We start from the raw sequence: 17,719 nt of genomic DNA on the forward strand, positions 1-17,719 counted from the left end.
ACCCAGGCCTGATTACTGCCAGAGCTGTAGAATCAAGAAATCACTTAAATAGACAACATGAAGTAGGCTGAAAGATCTCAAAATGCAACACATCATACCCCGATCTAAAGCAATTCAAGAACAGACAAGAAACAAAGTCATTGACATCTATCAGTCTAGAAAGGTTTACAAAGCCATTTCTAAGGCTTTGGGACTCCAGCAAACAACAGTGAGAGCCATTATCCACGAATGGATATAACTGGGAACAGTGGTGAACCTTCCCAGGACTACCGGCCTACCAAAATGACTCCAAGAGTGCATCAACGTCTCATGCAGGAGGTCACAAAAGAACCCCGAACAACATCTAAAGCACTGCAGGCCTCACTTGCCTCAGTTAAGGTCAGTGTCCATGATTCAACAATAAGAAAGACACTGGGCAAAAATGGTCTCCATGGGAGAGTTCCAAGGTGAAAACCACTGCTGACCAAAAAGAACACAAAGGCACATCTCACACTTGCCAAAAAACATCTTGATGATCCCCCACACTTTTGGGAAAATATTCTGTGGACTGACGAGACAAAAGTGGAACTTTTTGGAAGGTGTGCGTCCCGTTACATCTGGCGTAAAACTAACACAGCATTTCGGAGAAAGAACATCATACCGACAGTCAAACATGGTGGTGGTAGTGTGATGGTCTGGGGCTGCTTTGCTGCTTCAGGACCTGGACAACTTGCCGTAATTGATGGAACCATGAATTCTGCTCTCTACCAGAAAATCCTGAAGGAGAATGTCCGGCCATCAGTTCGTGACCTTAAGCACAAGCGCACTTGGGTTATGCAGCAGGACAATGATCCGAAGCACACCAGCAAGTCCACCTCCGAATAGTTCAAAAAAACCAAAATGAAGGTTTTGGAGTGACCCAGTCAAAGTCCGGACTTAAATCCTATTGAGATGCTGAGGCATAACCTTAAACAGGCCGTTCATGCTCGAAAACCCTCCAATGTGGCTGAATTAAGACAATTCTGCAAAGAAGAGTGAGCCAAAATTCCCCCACAGCGATGTGAAAGACTCATCGCCAGTTACTGCAAACGCTTGATTGCAGTTGTTGTCACCAAGGGTGGCACAACCAGTTATTAGGTTTAGGGGGCAATTACTTTTTCACAAAGGGACAGGTTGGTTTGGATAGCTTTTGTCCCTTAATAAATAAAATCATCATTTAAAAACTGCTTTTTGTATTTACTCAGGTTATCTTTGTGTGATACTAAAATTTGTTTGATCTGAAACATGTAAGTGTGACAAAAAAAGCAAAAACAGAAGAAATCTGTAAGGGGGCAAATACTTTTTCACAGCACTGTATATACAAATAAAGTTAGTAAAAAAGAACAAGTAACTAGTAACTATATCTGTCATATAATTATAAGATAAGATATGGTTACTGGTTACTTTGATTGGTAAAACCTAGAATAAGCATATATAAACTGATAAACTGTTATACAACAAATTCAGTTATATGCTACTGTTTCTTCTTTGTAGCTCCACTACCAGATTAAATGCTTCTCACATGTTAATGCATCAGTAAGGATAATCTAACATCATAATAGCCTACACAATAATGCAACATTAACACATGCAAGTATTTTAACCTTTGATACCTCAAGTAAATTGTCTTCGTCATGTCACTTTAAGTAAAATTTTGAGTTTTACTTAAAGTGACTTGCGTGTTACAACTTTTACTTACTGCACATAAAGAACATGAATAGGTCTTCTTCTTCCACCACCCCTTGTTGTCACGTTGTTTTGCACAGCAAAATTGAATGTTAGGGTTTAATGTTCTAAATTTGTGTATAGCTCTGTGTTTGCATTCTTCTTTAAAATGTTTAAGGCACTTCAGTGTCCCTTTTAGACCTTTTCCTCGCCTTATCAGTTCAGATGATCAACAGCCTATATTGATGGTGGCTTCAAGCACAGTGTGATTTCATTGTCATGATCCAAAGTCCAACTGTTGCAACAACATGCACCAAATTCAACTACGGAAACGATCGGAGAGGACTGAAGTCAAGGGGTCGGTGAGTAGCCTAGTTGTTATTAGACAAAACCAAATCGTCCTTAAATGGGTTAAAAAAAATAGTACATACATTGAATGGTACATTGAATCATATTATATACTTAGGTATGGAGTAAGGTTAGTGCTTACCAGCTCAAATTATTACTCTTTGTACAGCATGTGATGTGCTATGTCTCAGAAAACACAATGTACCATGTTTTGGATCACATAATGACATGAAATAATAATGGCCATCATGAGCTAAAACAAATCCCTCTTATATAACATATTATTTAATCAGGGACATGGATCGCAGAGATTAAAAATCCCTTTGCGTGTCCTGGCCAAGATACCAGCAGCTCACAGGTCATAGAGAAAACATAAGCCAGCTAAACTGTATAAGACGAGGTTGTAAAAGTCATTAGAGCACACGTGATCAAATATGTGATTAAAAACATAATGAAAAATTGGTAAAATAGCTATCAGCAGTCAATATAATTAGATTTACTTTCCAATGTAACTGAATAAAATAATCCAAAAGCACTGAGAGTTAGATGGGCTCACCTTTAATTATAAAGATATTCATGAACAATAGGTTTGCTAGAACTAAGAAAGTATCAAGGTAAGACTAAACTCTTCGCTCCATTGCAGGTACTCAACAAGGATGACTAATACTCACTTGTACTGATCCACTACAGCCAAAGGATGGTAAAAAGTGTAATGGTAGCCTACGCCCTGTGGGCTGTCAGTGGGCCTTTGGGCCTTCACCATCTATACTTGAGGAGGGACAGCCATGCTCTGTTATGGATGTTAACCCTGGGCGGATTTGGCTTTGGCTGGGTCAGAGAGTTCATACGTATTCCTGCATATGTTGCTGAGGCCAATCAAGATGCAGAGAAAGAGAGGAAAAGGCCACTCAGTAGGGCCCCTCCATCCGTGGGCCCTATCAGATTTGCTGGACAGGTGTGTGTTGGGATCTACTTTGGCACCGTGGCTCTAATAGGACTGAACTCCCTTAGTTTCTTCTACCTGATCGTTCTGCCTTTATCTGTGGGTGCAGGGGTACATCTGGTGTCCAGTGTTGGCCAGCAGACCTCTGATCTCCAAAAAACTATGACTGCTTGTCTCATAACCTCCCCAATATTCTATGGCAGCACCTTATCACCTCTTCCTATAAGCCTGGCTGCCAGTATCACTGCTGCACAGCACCGCAGGTTCAAACCTCACCGACCACCTGGAAGCACACAGGAACTGGGTGAGATGATCTCAAAAATATGACACTATCACACATTCACAGCTTTCCTTCTCGCTGAATTTTTAAGCCATGCAAAAATTACATTCATGTCCGTCCTCTGTCCAGGCCCACGGCTTTACAGGCTCGGTCTAGCCTGGCTGGCCTTCTCTGCCCCGCTGGGTTACTGTATTTTCCACAACACCACAGCCACACTGTACTACCTGTCTGACTGTGTAGCAGCACTGCTGAATATGTTCTGGTTCCTGCCTTGGCTCAGAAGTGTGGTGGAGTACGTTCTTCTAATGCCATATCGTATACTGTGTGTATTTACTGGAGGGGGTTACTATGAAGAGGCTTGGAGGAAGGTGCTGGAGATCCTGCTCAAAGAGTACACTCAGAGTGAAAAAGAGGCACTGCAGGTGAACAACCACACAACTTAAGATACTGTGCATTTTCAACGAGTCAGTGCATTATAGTCCTAACTTCCTAACTATGTGTGTGGTTATATTTCCGTGTCAGGTACTGTCACTGGATGTAGAGGCCTCTCTTGAAGAGATAACTCGCAGCTACAGGGAGCTGGCCAAGACGTGGCATCCGGACCACAACTCCAGAAAAGATGCCGAGGCAATGTTCATGAGGATCCATGAGGCTTATGAGGTCCTCCTACGACGGCACAGACCTCATCGATTCAAATAGTTGCCCTTCATTCTTTACTGACAGTGAAACTCTGCTCACATTGCTTTTCAGTCATTCCTCTCTCCTGTCTGTGCCACATAAATCCAGAGCCTGACACACAGATGTCTGATTGGCAGAATTGGTCTCTAACAGCAGTTTGCTGCCACCTCTTGGTGCTACAGATGTAACATCACTATAAACTATTCATTCATCACAACAATTTTACTTGTCTTTTAATGTGTGCTTGCTTGCTATTAACCGCCAAACTAACACTGCCAGCAGCTCATCCTTTAATTTCACAGCACGAATACCGACATTAATTACTCAGTGACAATCATGGTGTAATAAAGGTGTACACAGACGCCAAAAAAGAAACAGAAATTGTAAAATAACCCGCCTACTCCATTCTCCCCCAGCATTTCCGGAAGAGGCCTTGATCATAAACTGTCTGAATTTCCAATGACTAATCTGACTCAATCTCGCAGTTTATGTGGCCAGCCTGTGGCCGGCATTTGTCAAAACAGACATCCGTGCGCAGCAGCCTGTCAGTCCTCCCGATGGCACACATTTGGCCACATTTGTGCCACCTGTGCGCGGAGCTGACATGCATCGATGCATTCGGCAATCACTGAATCAAGAGCTCTGGTGTACAATTATTCGGTCTGTATCCCAGCATGGGCCCGGAAGTTGCTCGGGATTCCCAGGTAAAAAAAAAAAAAAAAAAAAAAAAAAAAAAAAAATCCCGGAGATGCTGTCGTCGCCTGGGAAAACAAACAGCTATCCAGACAATTAAAAAGGAAAACACCGATCGGTCGCCAGGTAAGGAAGAGGCTTGTGGACTTCACCGCGGCGCTCGGTAAGACCATCCATCGGTTTAATTTGGGAAGTACGGCATGTTTTTGAGTAGTTGGTAGGCTGAATGCCATTTGTCGTGTGGTCGGGTGCCATAGCAACGGCTCATGAGAAACATTGTATAGCTCGGGCCGGTTTGACGTGCTCGATGTTTGATGACAGCTGCGTTCATGCGGACAATTTGGACTGTGGCAACTCCTGCAACAAATTGCCTCTGTGTCTCTGTGCCGGCGTCTCGACCGTCCATGAGCTGATTGGTGCCATAACGGACCTCATCCTCCGGTGCAGCTAAAACAAGTGGTCATGCATATGGAGAAGAGTGGTAGTTATTTGGAAATGTAATGCTGTGTGTTTTACTGCACAGTCGCCCATCTCGAGGAGAGAGACAAGTCAGGCAAGGGTCGGCGCTGGTGCGCGTCCCTTGGCTTTTTTTTTTTTCTTTTTTTTTTTTTTAATCGCCGTGCCCTGGTGTGACTGTCGCGTCTCCCGGCTGTATCAGTGCCTGTTGCTCCCCATGAGCAGCCAATGCCAGGATATTAATTTTCCCTGCGATGCGTTGTCTCCGCCCCCACTCCCGCCCTGCTCGCTCCATAGTCTCCTCTGTCCATTGTTGTCATCCATTTGAGCATAAGGTGCAGCACTATACGTCTTTTTCTCTTTATTCCAGCATGAACCTGACTACAGCATCACCTTGACTGTGGTCACAGAAAATCAACACACTGTGGGCCTGTGCCTCAACATGTTGTAACTGAGCACTGCTTGTGAGGGAAATTTCTGTATTCTACATTCCTCACTTTATTGTCTGCTGTTAGATAACTGGACCATATAATGTACAGAAACATTCACACATCTTTATTAGCTTTTAGGACATATACAGAGGGGTGGACAAAATAACAGGAGCAATTAAAGGTCCCATTTAGTGCGAAATGCACCTTTTAATGTATGTGACCTTCTTTGCCAAAAGACCCCCAAACTTTGAGTAAAGAGCATTCTCTCTTTGTCTTCTGCTCCATCTTTCAGTAAATGAGAAATATGAAATGTGAAAACATGCTGTTTAGATTTGAGTACCTTTATGATGTCATAAGGGGATCTGCACATCATGTGACCTCCGCCAGCCCTTCCATAGACTGTATAAAAGAAGTGGACGCAGTCACCGTGACGTCACCCATCGGTTTGTGGATCGTTGTCATGAAGCCTTGAGTTCAGTGTCACAGGCGTCGCCATATTGTTTTTTTGGAACCAGAAGTGACGTTTGCGCCACAAGGACCATCTGTGATTGGTTAGTCACCACATAGTCTCGCCCTAAAGCATACCCTGCTTTAACGTCTATTTTCTCTAAATGGGACCATGATTTACTAAATAAACATTATGGTGTATTGAGGACGACTTGAAACTAGCGCCTGAGAGCATAAACTCAGTAGGAAAGTGTTAACTGTGGTAATAAGTCAAGTGAGAAGTAGGGTCATTTTCTCCATAGACTTCCACACAACCAGAAGTCTTTTTGCAACCAGCAGAGTCGCCCCCTGCTGGCCATTCAGAAAAATTCAGGTTTAAGGCACTTCCACATTGGCTTCACTTGCCAGACCTGGAAGCCACGTCCACTTCTTTTATAGTCTATGAGCCCTTCAGCAGGCCAACTGTCCGCTAAAGTCCAACTCACTGTCCGCTTGTTTTTTCCTCACTAACACCAGCTCTTGGTAACATGAAGATGTTGTAGGTGAGAGCAAAGCAGAAGATTGTTTCTTTTCTTCTAAAACAGAGCGTTCAGACAGACAGAGGCTGAAAACAGCTGCAGCAGCCACATCTGCTATGAGAAAATTACTGTTTGAATATTAAACCATGTAAACCTCTTCTTGTAGGTACTGTGAATACATATATGATCTTGAAAAATAGCAGAAAATATGATTTTTTTTAAAAAATACATCAAATAAATATAACCTATAAACTTAATCTCAGCAATATTCAATGTTCTAAGATTTGTGAAGCCATATACATGTACAGTATAGTATATACTGTATTTATACTGTACAACCACAATTAGAAAACTGGTGGTTTTACACATACGTTTACGCAGAGCAGTCAGGGTAACACACGTCTTTCTGCCTTTATCCCTATATATGCAGTATTATACAGTATTTTTTCTACTTGTAGAAAACTGCTATCTGTATTATTTTCCTCTCTACCTTTCTGGCCCTTTTCTTTTGCTGCTTTAGTGATGAATTTGCCTTCTGGGTTCAATAAACTTTGACTTTATCTTAATGTCAAATTTTATTGAGATTTTGTCAAAGCTTCCAATGGAAGGCATAGTGTGTGGGGGTGTTGCACTAAATTATTGTATAGTGTGAGGTGTTCCAGCTATTTTGTCCACCCCCAGTAGTTTTAACTCCTCCTTCACACTCCGTTTGCTTGCTATAAATGTGAAGCCTCTCATGTTCATTTGCTGGCCACAGTGCAGAAGAATCTACTTGATATAGAAATAGCAGGGCAGAACCCAAGTTTACCAGATTAGTTTATTACAGTGAAGTTATTATTAGACACTTGGAGTCGAAAGCATAAAGCTATCTGTTTCCTAGCCTTATTTTTGTACCATCAAACAGCTGGTAAGTATATTTTACATGCTTAGCATTAGGTATTATATCCAGTTTTCATGTGGCTAAAATGTGGAAAATTGGAACTTTTAACACATGATTGATATGAATGAAAAGAAGTTATTTTTGTTCATCTGTTTTAAAATCATCTTTCTGTAGGCATCTGGTGAGAGAATGAACGCTGATGACTGCAATGGACGCTCATATGCACAAGGTGAGTTTAATTATCAAGGAAAAAATACTATACATTTGTGTGTATAGTCTCTAGACTTTAATGTTTACTTTAATAACGTGAGCATATTTGTGTTTTAGGTAATGGAGGACAGTCATCAACGGAACAGGATTTTTATGGCGGGTTGCAGGGCCCTTCAGCGAGATCTCCAAACAGTCAGCAGTCCTCACCCCACCGCTCCCTTAGTGGTCAGTTCTCATTCCTTTGTTTTATTGTGGTCGCATAACCAATGTAGAATTCTTCATTAACATTATGTAATGAAAGGAAATTGTTTTTCCCTCATCCTCTCTCCACACAGCAAACTCCATCAAGGTTGAGCTGTGCAGTGATGATGAGTCACCGGGCGCTCCACAGCCAGAGAACAGAGAGGCTGTGAGGGACGATAGCAGGACGGATGACAGAGGGGACCCCATGGAAGAAGGGAGCACAGACTACGCTGGGACCGGAAGAGACAGAGTGAGCATTTACAATGAAATGGCCAGTCCAAACGCTTCTTCACCAGGACCTATACGGCTGCCCAATGGGAAGCTCCAGTGTGAGGTGTGCGGGATGATCTGCATCGGACCCAACGTGCTGATGGTGCACAAGCGGAGCCACACAGGTAAGAACAAGCCAGCAAGCCAGTGCTCAAGACAATGCAAGGCATGTACAGCTTATGGACAAAATGTAGAATTACCCTAAATGTCAATACATTAAGGCAATACTTCAAATAATTTACCTATAAAATCCTCTGTCCATCCATGCGTTCATAGGTGAGAGGCCGTTCCAGTGTAACCAGTGTGGAGCTTCCTTCACCCAGAAGGGGAACTTGTTGCGCCACATCAAGCTGCATTCAGGAGAGAAGCCTTTCAAATGTCCCGTTTGCAACTATGCTTGTCGCCGAAGAGATGCCCTGGCTGGACATCTACGCACACATGCAGGTAAATCAGTGAGTTGTAAACACGATACCACAATACTGAACGCATCAAACATATGCCATGAAGATGTTTTTAAGAAATGTACCTATTGGGTTATTGAACCTGATGGATGCAGTTGTTACATAACAATATCATTCGTGTGAAACAACGGTACGGTTCATTCGAATGGTCCACTTTCCCCTTTCTGTGAAGCTCAGAGGAAATAGGTCTTCTCTTTGAGAGTGTACTGTAAAACCCAACAAAATCTGAAAAAAAAAATGACATTTAAGTTTCTGAAAACAGGAAATCCTGCTCATGCTTTCAATTTGTTAACACACATTCAACAGGTGTTGACATACAGTCTTGGTATAGTAGGTCTTGGTGGATCTCCACAGGTCTCAAAGGTTCATTTTCGAAGAAAAGATTCTTCAAACTTGATTTCAGCGAATTGACGTCAGCTGTTTCGATGGCTTACTAAGAAGAAACGTTGCGGTGAAGGGTTAGGCGTTTTTCTGTCGTCATTGGCAAGTAACATAGAACAATGTCAGGAATTGCTAATCAATGGGGAAATCCATTCTCTCAGACTGAGCTAGTAATTCATTATTTTTTATGAAAATCCCCTCGTACAAACATATAAATAAACAACACCGCTATAGTAGTTTACATGCTATTTCTCACTCATTCGAGGAACAGCATCCATTGTCTAGGGTGAAATTTTGGCTGTTACTTCAATCTGGGAAGAAGTAAAAGAAATTGTTTTTCCTCTCTCAATTCCAGTTTCTTCTCCAACGGTGGGAAAACCTTTCAAGTGCAGCTACTGTAGTCGCAGCTACAAACAACAGAGCACATTGGAAGAACATCTAGAGCGCTGCCATAGTTATCTGAAGAGTCAAGACAACCAGGCAGCAGTCAACACACAGACGGCACAGGGTAACACATCACACAAACACGAAACTCACTGACTTTAATAGACACTAAGCCTGTAAGTTCCTGCATGATAAGTTTACCATATTTATACACACAACGAGCTAGCGAGTACACTGACAGCACAGGGCTTTCTGTTTGCAGGTGAAGAGTCAGTAAATATGGGGACAAATACTAAACCTGTGATTCCTCCATCCAATGAAAAAATGCATTTTGTGGATAGACTGGCTATTAGCATCACCAAACGGAAGAGGTCAACACCACAGAAGTTTTTGGGTGAGTTTTAAAAACAAAAAATTATCATGAATCCTTCATTTAAACAGGTAATCATATTTAATACATATACATGTATACACACATATATACATATACATGTACACACACACACACACATATATATATGTTCTAATTTTAATTCAATACAATAACAATGACATATTTTCAGCTTGGTAAGGGGTTGTAAAGTATAGAAATGATAAGATACAGGTCTAACATCATCTGCTGTCCTGCAGTGCAAGTCAGCCAATGGGCCAAACAGAGAACATGAAGTCAACCCTTAAATTGCTGGTTCTTACCAATATGTCCTTGTTATAGGTGAAAAGCACATGCACCTTGATGTACCTGAAGCACCTTATGAGTTGTCCTCTGGCTCGGAGAAGGAGGGGGACCTCATGAGCTCTCAGCCTGCTGGGGACTCTTCTGGGTTGGCTGGTTCACACCTCCAAGGCAGCAGGAGTAAACGGGAGAATCATGAGCCGCCTGCACTGTCTCAGCTCCATCCTGCCTTCCTGTCGGAGCTACGCACAGTTATGGGCTCCATGAGCAGCAACGTAACTCCTCAGGCCCCCCGAGCCCATGGTGGAGGTGGGCCGACGGCAGCGCCTCTCGGCCTGGCTGGGCGGGAGGCAGGTGAATGCCGTGATGATCAACCCTCAGCCCACAGCCAAACCACCTCACCCAACGGCTGCCCTGACTCTACAGACACAGAGAGCACAGCAGAGGAGCAGAGCACAAGGGCTACAGCCCCGACAAGTACCTCCAACAACCACCACCTCCACTACCAAACCCTAGCACTGCCCCGCAGCCACCCCACTTCCAGCCCCAGTCAGGCCAAAGACTTGGACCCAGAGTGGGAGAGAGCGTGTCCTGTGCCCCCCACCCTAGTAAAGAGGAACCCTCACTCCTCACTCCTCTCTTCCAGGGAGACTGTGCAGGTGTTAGAGAGGGATGGCCGGCCTGTGCGCTCCTTCCACTGTCATCACTGTCGCATCCTCTTCCTGGACCATGTCATGTTCACCATCCACATGGGTTGTCATGGCTTCCACCAACCCTTTGAGTGCAACATCTGTGGCCACTGCAGCCAGGACCGCTACGAGTTCTCGTCTCACATCAGCCGTGGAGAGCATCAGGTGGGCTGAGCCGAGGGGATAGTGGTCAGATGAGGAGCGGTGACGGCTGCTCTCTAAAGTTATGGGCTCACGTTTGTTCTGCACCAGATCAGTTGCTTTAAATCCGTAATTTAGGTTAAAGGAATTGTAATTTTATTGAGAGAATATTTATTAAACTAAAGCAGACGCAAGTGAAAAATCTTTTCACCTCAACATTTAAAGTTTAGTGGAGGCAAATTACATTCTATGATTGATTGCACTCCCATATCAAGTCATCTGGCAAAGCCACTGGTTTTGCTTCGAAAGTGCCTTCTTTGGGGATTTCCTCTTAACTAAAAAAAAAAAAAAAAAAAAAAAGTAAAGGGGAACTGGTGCTCAAAAATCTTGACTAGCCATCTTTTGCTAAGCGATTTAGTTAGCACTTTTGAGAGGTCATGTGCACAGGCAGTTAAGAAAAGCATGGCTTGCACATTTTAAGAATTATATTTGGTATGCTTAGTATGCACTAAGAGCTTTGTTTTGTGATTGAGGAGGGTATTTTGTGTAGTGTGTCAGGTAAGCTTAATATGCACTGAGAGCTTTTGTGCCTCTGGATTTGGGAGGAGCTTTTGTCACAGAGGAAGCACAGAAATGGATTGCCTTAACTCCTGCAGCAGTACGCTGCTGAAGGAATACATTGTTTACAGCATGGTTCAACAGTGTTTGAAGTCACCTCAGAAGAGAGAATATTTGAAGCTGCACAGCGAGACTATCAGGATGAAGCAAAGTCATGAAGGAAATGAACTTGACAACGTTTCACCTGAGGGTGGAACAGGCGTTCAGGTCTAAAACAGGTTTTTTATGGATTTTAAAGTGAGCCTCAGAATACTGGTGCAGATCAGACCATGAGCTATGTAGTGTACAGTAAGAGCCTGACTGAGATGGCCCAGGGTGCTATGCCTACACAGGATTGCACTTTTAGGTTCCCTGCTTATATATGAACATCGTTGCCGAAGCACTTGATGGCTTTACAATTTCTTTCTGTGATTGTTCTACTGCACTGATGAATCTCATAATACTTAATAATAACAACTGATCATCTAATTTGCAACACCAGTGTATCTTTAATGGAGCCGGCCTTCCACTGCGTTGCACTGGTTCTGCCGTCTACACTCAAGTTTGCTGCAATGTGTGACTGAATTAAATATCAGTTCAACTAAAACAATTCTTTTGTGGTTTTGCACTCAGCAGTTGAGGCTGAGATTTTGAACAATTTGCATAATGTAAGTGAATTAGCAAATGAATTATTTAAAGATTAATTAACAAATCATTTTTGATCTGTTCAGTTATCACTTGTGATTATCTATTTAGTGTTGTTTGTTTCAGCCTTGGTGTATTTAATCAGCTATATTCCAAATCTTATCCAGCATATTCCTCAAGTCCATGAAATGTTACCTCCTGCTTCTTTATAGCACCCAAAAACCTTATTGCTACAGTATGGTGAGTTATCTGGTAATGTTAATATTGGGAACATGAATGAGACCAAACTCAGTATTCTTACTTGTTATTGTGGGTTTGCTGCTTCATAGTTTAACTTAATTTCCTTTAATCGCAGGTAAAAATATACTTGAAACTGTTTGAGAAAAAATTAATCTAAAAATGCACTTGGTTTGATAAGTAGAGACGTGTGTGTGAATGGAATATAGCATGTGTGCTTGTCATTTTCTGCTTTTCCCTGAATTGTGAATTATTTTTTAAATGTGAAGTAATTTCAAAAAGTGAAAATGAGGCATGGGTTTTTGTCTCCTTGTGTGGACTTTTCAATGTTATACGATATTTTGTGAATGATGTAACATGACAAAACACTTTACCTCAAAGTTAAAGATGTACAACTGCCTCATTACTGTATTTCAAAAAGTCATGTTGCTTTCCGAGATGTTCTTGCAGTTACAAGCGCGTGCCCCTCGATATTCTCAAAACTTTTTACTGTCAATAAAGTTAAGTTTATTGTAAAAGAGATCTTCTCTAGTTTGACTATGATGGCATCCACATCTTTGTGCTTATTTTTCACCGGATACATTTTAAGCTTCTCACATTTAGAGTTTCTGTCTCCTGTGTGACAACACAAAAAAACCAAGCAGATGAAATATTTATAGAGATATTTATGTACTCATTTCACAAAAATAACATATGATAATATAAAAATAATTCCACAAAGTCATAGACATACATTACTCTATTGATATACTGCTTCCTTTAACTTCCTACAACAAGCAGACTGGAAATATTTCAATTAACCATTACAGAAAAAAGGGGATTCACAAGAGTCCTTCAGATTTTTAATTCATAAAACATGGCCATTGGTCCATGCCAGAACTGACATTCATGATCTGGGAGGCTACTTGTAATCTGCATTGTATTTTTAATTCACAATAAGATAAGGTTTACACTATATATGACTGCCTTTACAAGCCGGAGACTAAAATCTGCATAATTACAACGGTTAAGGCAAATATTCCAGTGTTACTTCACGTGATTTAACAAAAAGTGCACCGATTCCAAGCTTTATGCATCTTCTAGACATAGTATGCATAATTTCAATATTCTGGCACAAAAAGGAATCCCATGATTGATCATAGCTCAAGTGAGCCAGTGAAAAATATCTGCAGTATTTAAAAAATTCATATGTTAGGCAGAGCAGACCTTCAGCACATACTATGAGTTTTAATCATCACTTGGCATTCAATTTTATAGTAATTCTATTTGGGGGAAAAAACAGATAAATCTCAAAAAAATCTATCTATCTGAACTGTAGAGTGTAGGGAGATTAAATAATGTGAACATACTGTCAGCATCGAATGGGAGAAACACCTACAGCTGGTTTGTAAGTCCAGGATTGCGGTTTTGCAACATCCTAAAAAATATAATAAATAACTACAAATAAATGAGCAATAATTACATTTAGTCCTGTCAAACTCCAGTGTATGAATTTGGGATACTGTAATGGAAACCCAATAATTTATTATGTCTTGAAACTCTCAACTTCATCTTTACTGTCCCCTCAAGGCAATTTGTCTTATAGCCAGAACACAGACTTGACCATAAAATATGAAAATACATAAAACATATTACAAATATGGAAAGCAAACACAAAAGCCCCTCTCACTCAGCACATTTTCAGAATATAAATGAATAAGCTATAAAATATTGATCAAACACTGTCAGTGATACAATAAATCCCATATAAAAGAAGGGAAGGAATTTTCACACTCACTTTCCTTATCTTTAAAATGTAATGTCTTAAGTAAATAATGCATATTATAGATAATTGCAAATAAGTGTCACAAAAAAACATATATTGTATATTATAAGTCTCAGTCCAAAAAGGGAAAAGAAATATGCATGTACATTTATAGTGCAACTGTAATAAAGCTCAAATAGTATTTTAGCATTTTTGTACTGTCTATATTGAATGCCAGCACTTCAGAGTACAGGTACACAGTGTATTTCTTCTGAGAAACACATCTGAGTGAAAAACAACGAGTGATGAATAGGGCTAACCTGAAACTTACACTGCTTTGAATTCACGTGACCTTTTGGCCGATGTGAGAAACATTCTTGTGTTTGTTGTCTCGGGTTAGTTCTGTTTTTGTAGGGTTTTTTTCCTCTGCAGTGGAAAATCTCCCACATACACATTCCAGATGCAATTCAAACAGTAAAAGTAAAAAAGCCAACCCCACAGTGAAAGTACAAATAAGGACAGTATGTGCAGAAATCATCATACACGCAAATAATTATTTAAGTCTATTTAAAAGCCAAATATGTTTAGACAAAGCATGCATAGCAAGGCGCAGAGCAGTGTGAGCTTTAATGCACCCATTACCACCCCAATGAAAGCAACAGAGCACAGTGTGCTGACACTCACTGAGGTTACTGAGGTTACTGAAGTTACGTTAGACTGAAGTGCTCTTCAGTGTGTTTTGATTTTGATATACAGGTTATTCTGATAAATTTTTAACCCATTTTGACATGTGCAATTCAAAATCACTTCAGCTTTGACATAAACAGCTCACAAAAATATCACATTCACTGCCTCTTTTGAGTGTACCATTTCCCAGTTTGATTGTCTTTGTTTTTTAAAAAAAAAAAGTTTTCTTTAGCATTTTCATAGGATGAAAGTAATCTGCTGCGAAACAATGCAATGCACACACGATGGAACATTTTAATCATAAAAGCTAATTTGCAGATTTGGTACAACTTGAGAAACGTGCGCACTTGTGGTATGTGCAGCCTTTACAGTTGAGGTAAATAATCTGCTCGCAATCCCTGTGTGAATATGTTTTAGCAGTGAATTTGCAGTTACAAAGAAATACCTACCACCGGTCTTCAACAGGAAGCTTTCACAGGGCGTGCTCCTCTGGCTCTCACGACACACCGCTAACACTACAGCGACTGTTAGACTGCTTTAGGTGCTTTTATTTTTAATGCATCTTTCTTATTTCCAATGAAGTCACAGCTCTCCTCTTATTTCTGTGTGGTATGAGAATCCATCTTCAGGGACTTGATGGTTTTTAGTTGCTGTTGTTTGATGTTGACGCTGAAAAGCCCTCCATCCATTGTGCTCAGTGAGAAGACGACAGATTGTTGATTCACAAACATAAAGCTGCGTTGTTGGAAATCTTACCCAAAAGGACAACAAGCAAAACAGACATGATGAAAAGGATAAGTGTTGCACTAAAATGCCATTCTCTAGTACTGGGATGCACCAACCCAGAAGCTCAGCTCAGCTGTACTTTACCACACAATGATAATGACTTTGATTAGATAGACTTTTCTTTTTTTATTGATCCCCCATAGGGGTAAATTACAGGACAATACATGTGATAGATCACCTATCAAACAAATGCTGAAACGAATAGCCAATTCATCAATACGTTGATCAAGAAAAGAGTTTGATCAACAAATCTGATAATCAATTAGTCGTTTACTGCAAACTTTCAATATGTGAGCTTGTCAAACGTTAGGATGTCTTACTTTTCTCTGGTTTATATCATTGTGAATCAAATATATTAGGACTGCTGATGGGAGAGTCAAAATTATGATGGCCGTTTTTCACTATTTTCTGACATTTTATAGGCTAATCAACCATTTGATTAATCAAAAAAAGTATAGAGGAATGAGTCTGAGCAGCATAACTTTAAAACATACTGAAACAAGTGCCTGCGTTAGAGGTACATTTTAAAAATCTTTTTTAAAAATGATATTTTTTGGAAAACTTTGTAATATGGTAAGTATTGTGTGTTTTACAATGAATGTGCTTAACGTGCAAAAACAGCAGTTTATGTTAGTATATAATAAACGACCCACTTTTATCTCTGAAATTAACTTCAGATAGTTAAGAAATTCTAATTTTATCATTTCAAATCATTTAATTACAGCGGTGGAATATAACTAAATACATTCACCCAAGTACTATACTGAAGTGCAACTTTTAAGTACTTGTACTACTTTTCTTTTCATACCACTTTCTACTTTTACTTCTCTACATTTCAGAGGGAAACATTTTGCGTTTAACTTCACTACAATTATCTGATAGGCTGTATTACTAGTTACTATACAAATGTTTGCACAAAAAACACAGAGCTCATAAAATAAAATGTTTTGGTATAAATGGAACTACCCAGCTGTATATACAAGTACAGCTGAAATGATCAGTCTATTAATTGATAGGCAACTTTTCTAATCAATTTTCATTCAAAAACATTTCATGATTCCAGCTTCACAAATGTCAAGACTGTATTTCTGATATGTTATTAATCAATTTGAGGTTTTGACTACTAGTGTTTGGACAAAACAAGTGTTGTGATGGTGTCACTTTGACATCAACAATCAATTGATTAATCAATTAATCCACAATGAAAACAATCATTAGTTTCAGTCCTACACATAATAGGCTAATTAAAAATTTACTCCTCCTCAACCAACTACAGTAGTAAAATCTTGCTTTTACATGAATGCATGAGTTATAATAATCTATTGAATATTAGGCAATAGTATAACAATCACAGGGGCCACTTTCTGAATTGAGTACTTTTACTTGCATGTTTACTTACATTTTAAATACAGGACTTTTACTTCTAACAGAGCATTTTAACAGTGCATGCCTGTATAATCAATATAGATAACTGTGAATAAAGGGGGCCAACCTTATTTTGCAGCATGTTTCTTTTCCATCCACTGTGATGCCCTGTGACTGGGTGAAATCAGGTGTCACAGGACAGGATGAACTGATCACTCACAGCTGGTCTGTCATCGCCTTTGATCTCGGCTGGGAAACAGGAAAGTTAAACAAACCAATATGTTGTCGCCAAAGTCACATCGACAAACGCTAAACACAGCTGCTATGGACCATCAAACCAGCCCGTCTGTTTTCAAACTGTGATGGTTAAAGGCAGCGATGCAACACTTCTTCTTCTTCCCCTACATTTCCTGCAGCAGTAGCTTCTTCTTCTTCTTTTTCTGTATCCCGGTGGTCGGCCAACCAGGAAGTGGTGCGTTGCAGCCACCTATTGGTACAATTAAGATCGGCAATATGTCATCCAGGATAACTCTCATCACCAAGATAGTGATGTGTCGGTCGCGAACGATCCGGTTCTTAGAGCCGGCTCCTGATTGGGAGCCGATATATTTGTTTTTCAAGCAAGGGAACCTGCTGTTAATGAAGGTGCCAGTGTGTCTACTGCTCCTACAATGTCTACAGCATCATCCAGGACAACACCTGGATAGAGCTCTATGACCCTGGTAAAATTAAATAATTTCTAATCAATAAGGCAATATAAACAATAAATATTCTATATAATGTGTATTTTACATCAGTAATTCATTTTTCACATAATTTGGTAATAAATTTATTGAAGCAACAAAAAAA

At 40.3% G+C, this 17,719-nt stretch overlaps 2 protein-coding genes across 4 annotated transcripts; both read left to right on the forward strand.

The window, feature by feature from the left end:
* Window positions 1–1,967: 1,967 nt before the first annotated feature.
* dnajc22 (DnaJ (Hsp40) homolog, subfamily C, member 22) lies at window positions 1,968–4,162 on the forward strand. Of its 3 annotated transcripts, none has more exons than XM_070839993.1 (4): window positions 1,968–2,045; window positions 2,675–3,278; window positions 3,384–3,676; window positions 3,777–4,162. In XM_070839993.1, exons 2-4 carry the CDS (start codon window positions 2,729–2,731, stop codon window positions 3,951–3,953), a joined length of 1,020 nt encoding a protein of 339 aa, XP_070696094.1. In that variant the 5' UTR covers window positions 1,968–2,045; window positions 2,675–2,728; the 3' UTR covers window positions 3,954–4,162. The 3 variants fall into 3 exon arrangements, with proteins under 3 accessions (XP_070696094.1, XP_070696095.1, XP_070696096.1); XM_070839994.1 differs by having other exon boundaries at window positions 2,013–2,041; XM_070839995.1 differs by lacking the exon at window positions 1,968–2,045 and having other exon boundaries at window positions 2,898–2,986; window positions 3,084–3,278.
* Window positions 4,163–7,307: 3,145 nt separating this feature from the next.
* Window positions 7,308–10,894, forward strand: ikzf4 (IKAROS family zinc finger 4). The gene is made up of 8 exons (XM_070839950.1): window positions 7,308–7,384; window positions 7,532–7,586; window positions 7,685–7,792; window positions 7,903–8,205; window positions 8,357–8,524; window positions 9,278–9,430; window positions 9,569–9,700; window positions 10,019–10,894. Exons 2-8 carry the CDS (start codon window positions 7,547–7,549, stop codon window positions 10,840–10,842), a joined length of 1,728 nt encoding a protein of 575 aa, XP_070696051.1. The 5' UTR covers window positions 7,308–7,384; window positions 7,532–7,546; the 3' UTR covers window positions 10,843–10,894.
* Window positions 10,895–17,719: the final 6,825 nt, after the last annotated feature.

The sequence above is a fragment of the Pempheris klunzingeri genome, chromosome 11 (genome assembly GCF_042242105.1).
Source record: "Pempheris klunzingeri isolate RE-2024b chromosome 11, fPemKlu1.hap1, whole genome shotgun sequence".
NCBI classification, from domain to species: domain Eukaryota; kingdom Metazoa; phylum Chordata; class Actinopteri; order Acropomatiformes; family Pempheridae; genus Pempheris; species Pempheris klunzingeri.

Coding starts and splice junctions, on each gene's coding strand:
- dnajc22 (XM_070839993.1), top strand. CDS start 2,729: ATGGTAAAAAGTGTAATGGTAGCCTACGCCCTGTGGGCTGTCAGTGGG. Junction 3,279..3,383: donor TGGAAGCACACAGGAACTGG/GTGAGATGATCT, acceptor TCCTCTGTCCAG/GCCCACGGCTTTACAGGCTC. Junction 3,677..3,776: donor GTGAAAAAGAGGCACTGCAG/GTGAACAACCAC, acceptor TTTCCGTGTCAG/GTACTGTCACTGGATGTAGA.
- ikzf4 (XM_070839950.1), top strand. CDS start 7,547: ATGAACGCTGATGACTGCAATGGACGCTCATATGCACAAG. Junction 8,206..8,356: donor GCACAAGCGGAGCCACACAG/GTAAGAACAAGC, acceptor ATGCGTTCATAG/GTGAGAGGCCGTTCCAGTGT. Junction 8,525..9,277: donor ACATCTACGCACACATGCAG/GTAAATCAGTGA, acceptor TCTCAATTCCAG/TTTCTTCTCCAACGGTGGGA.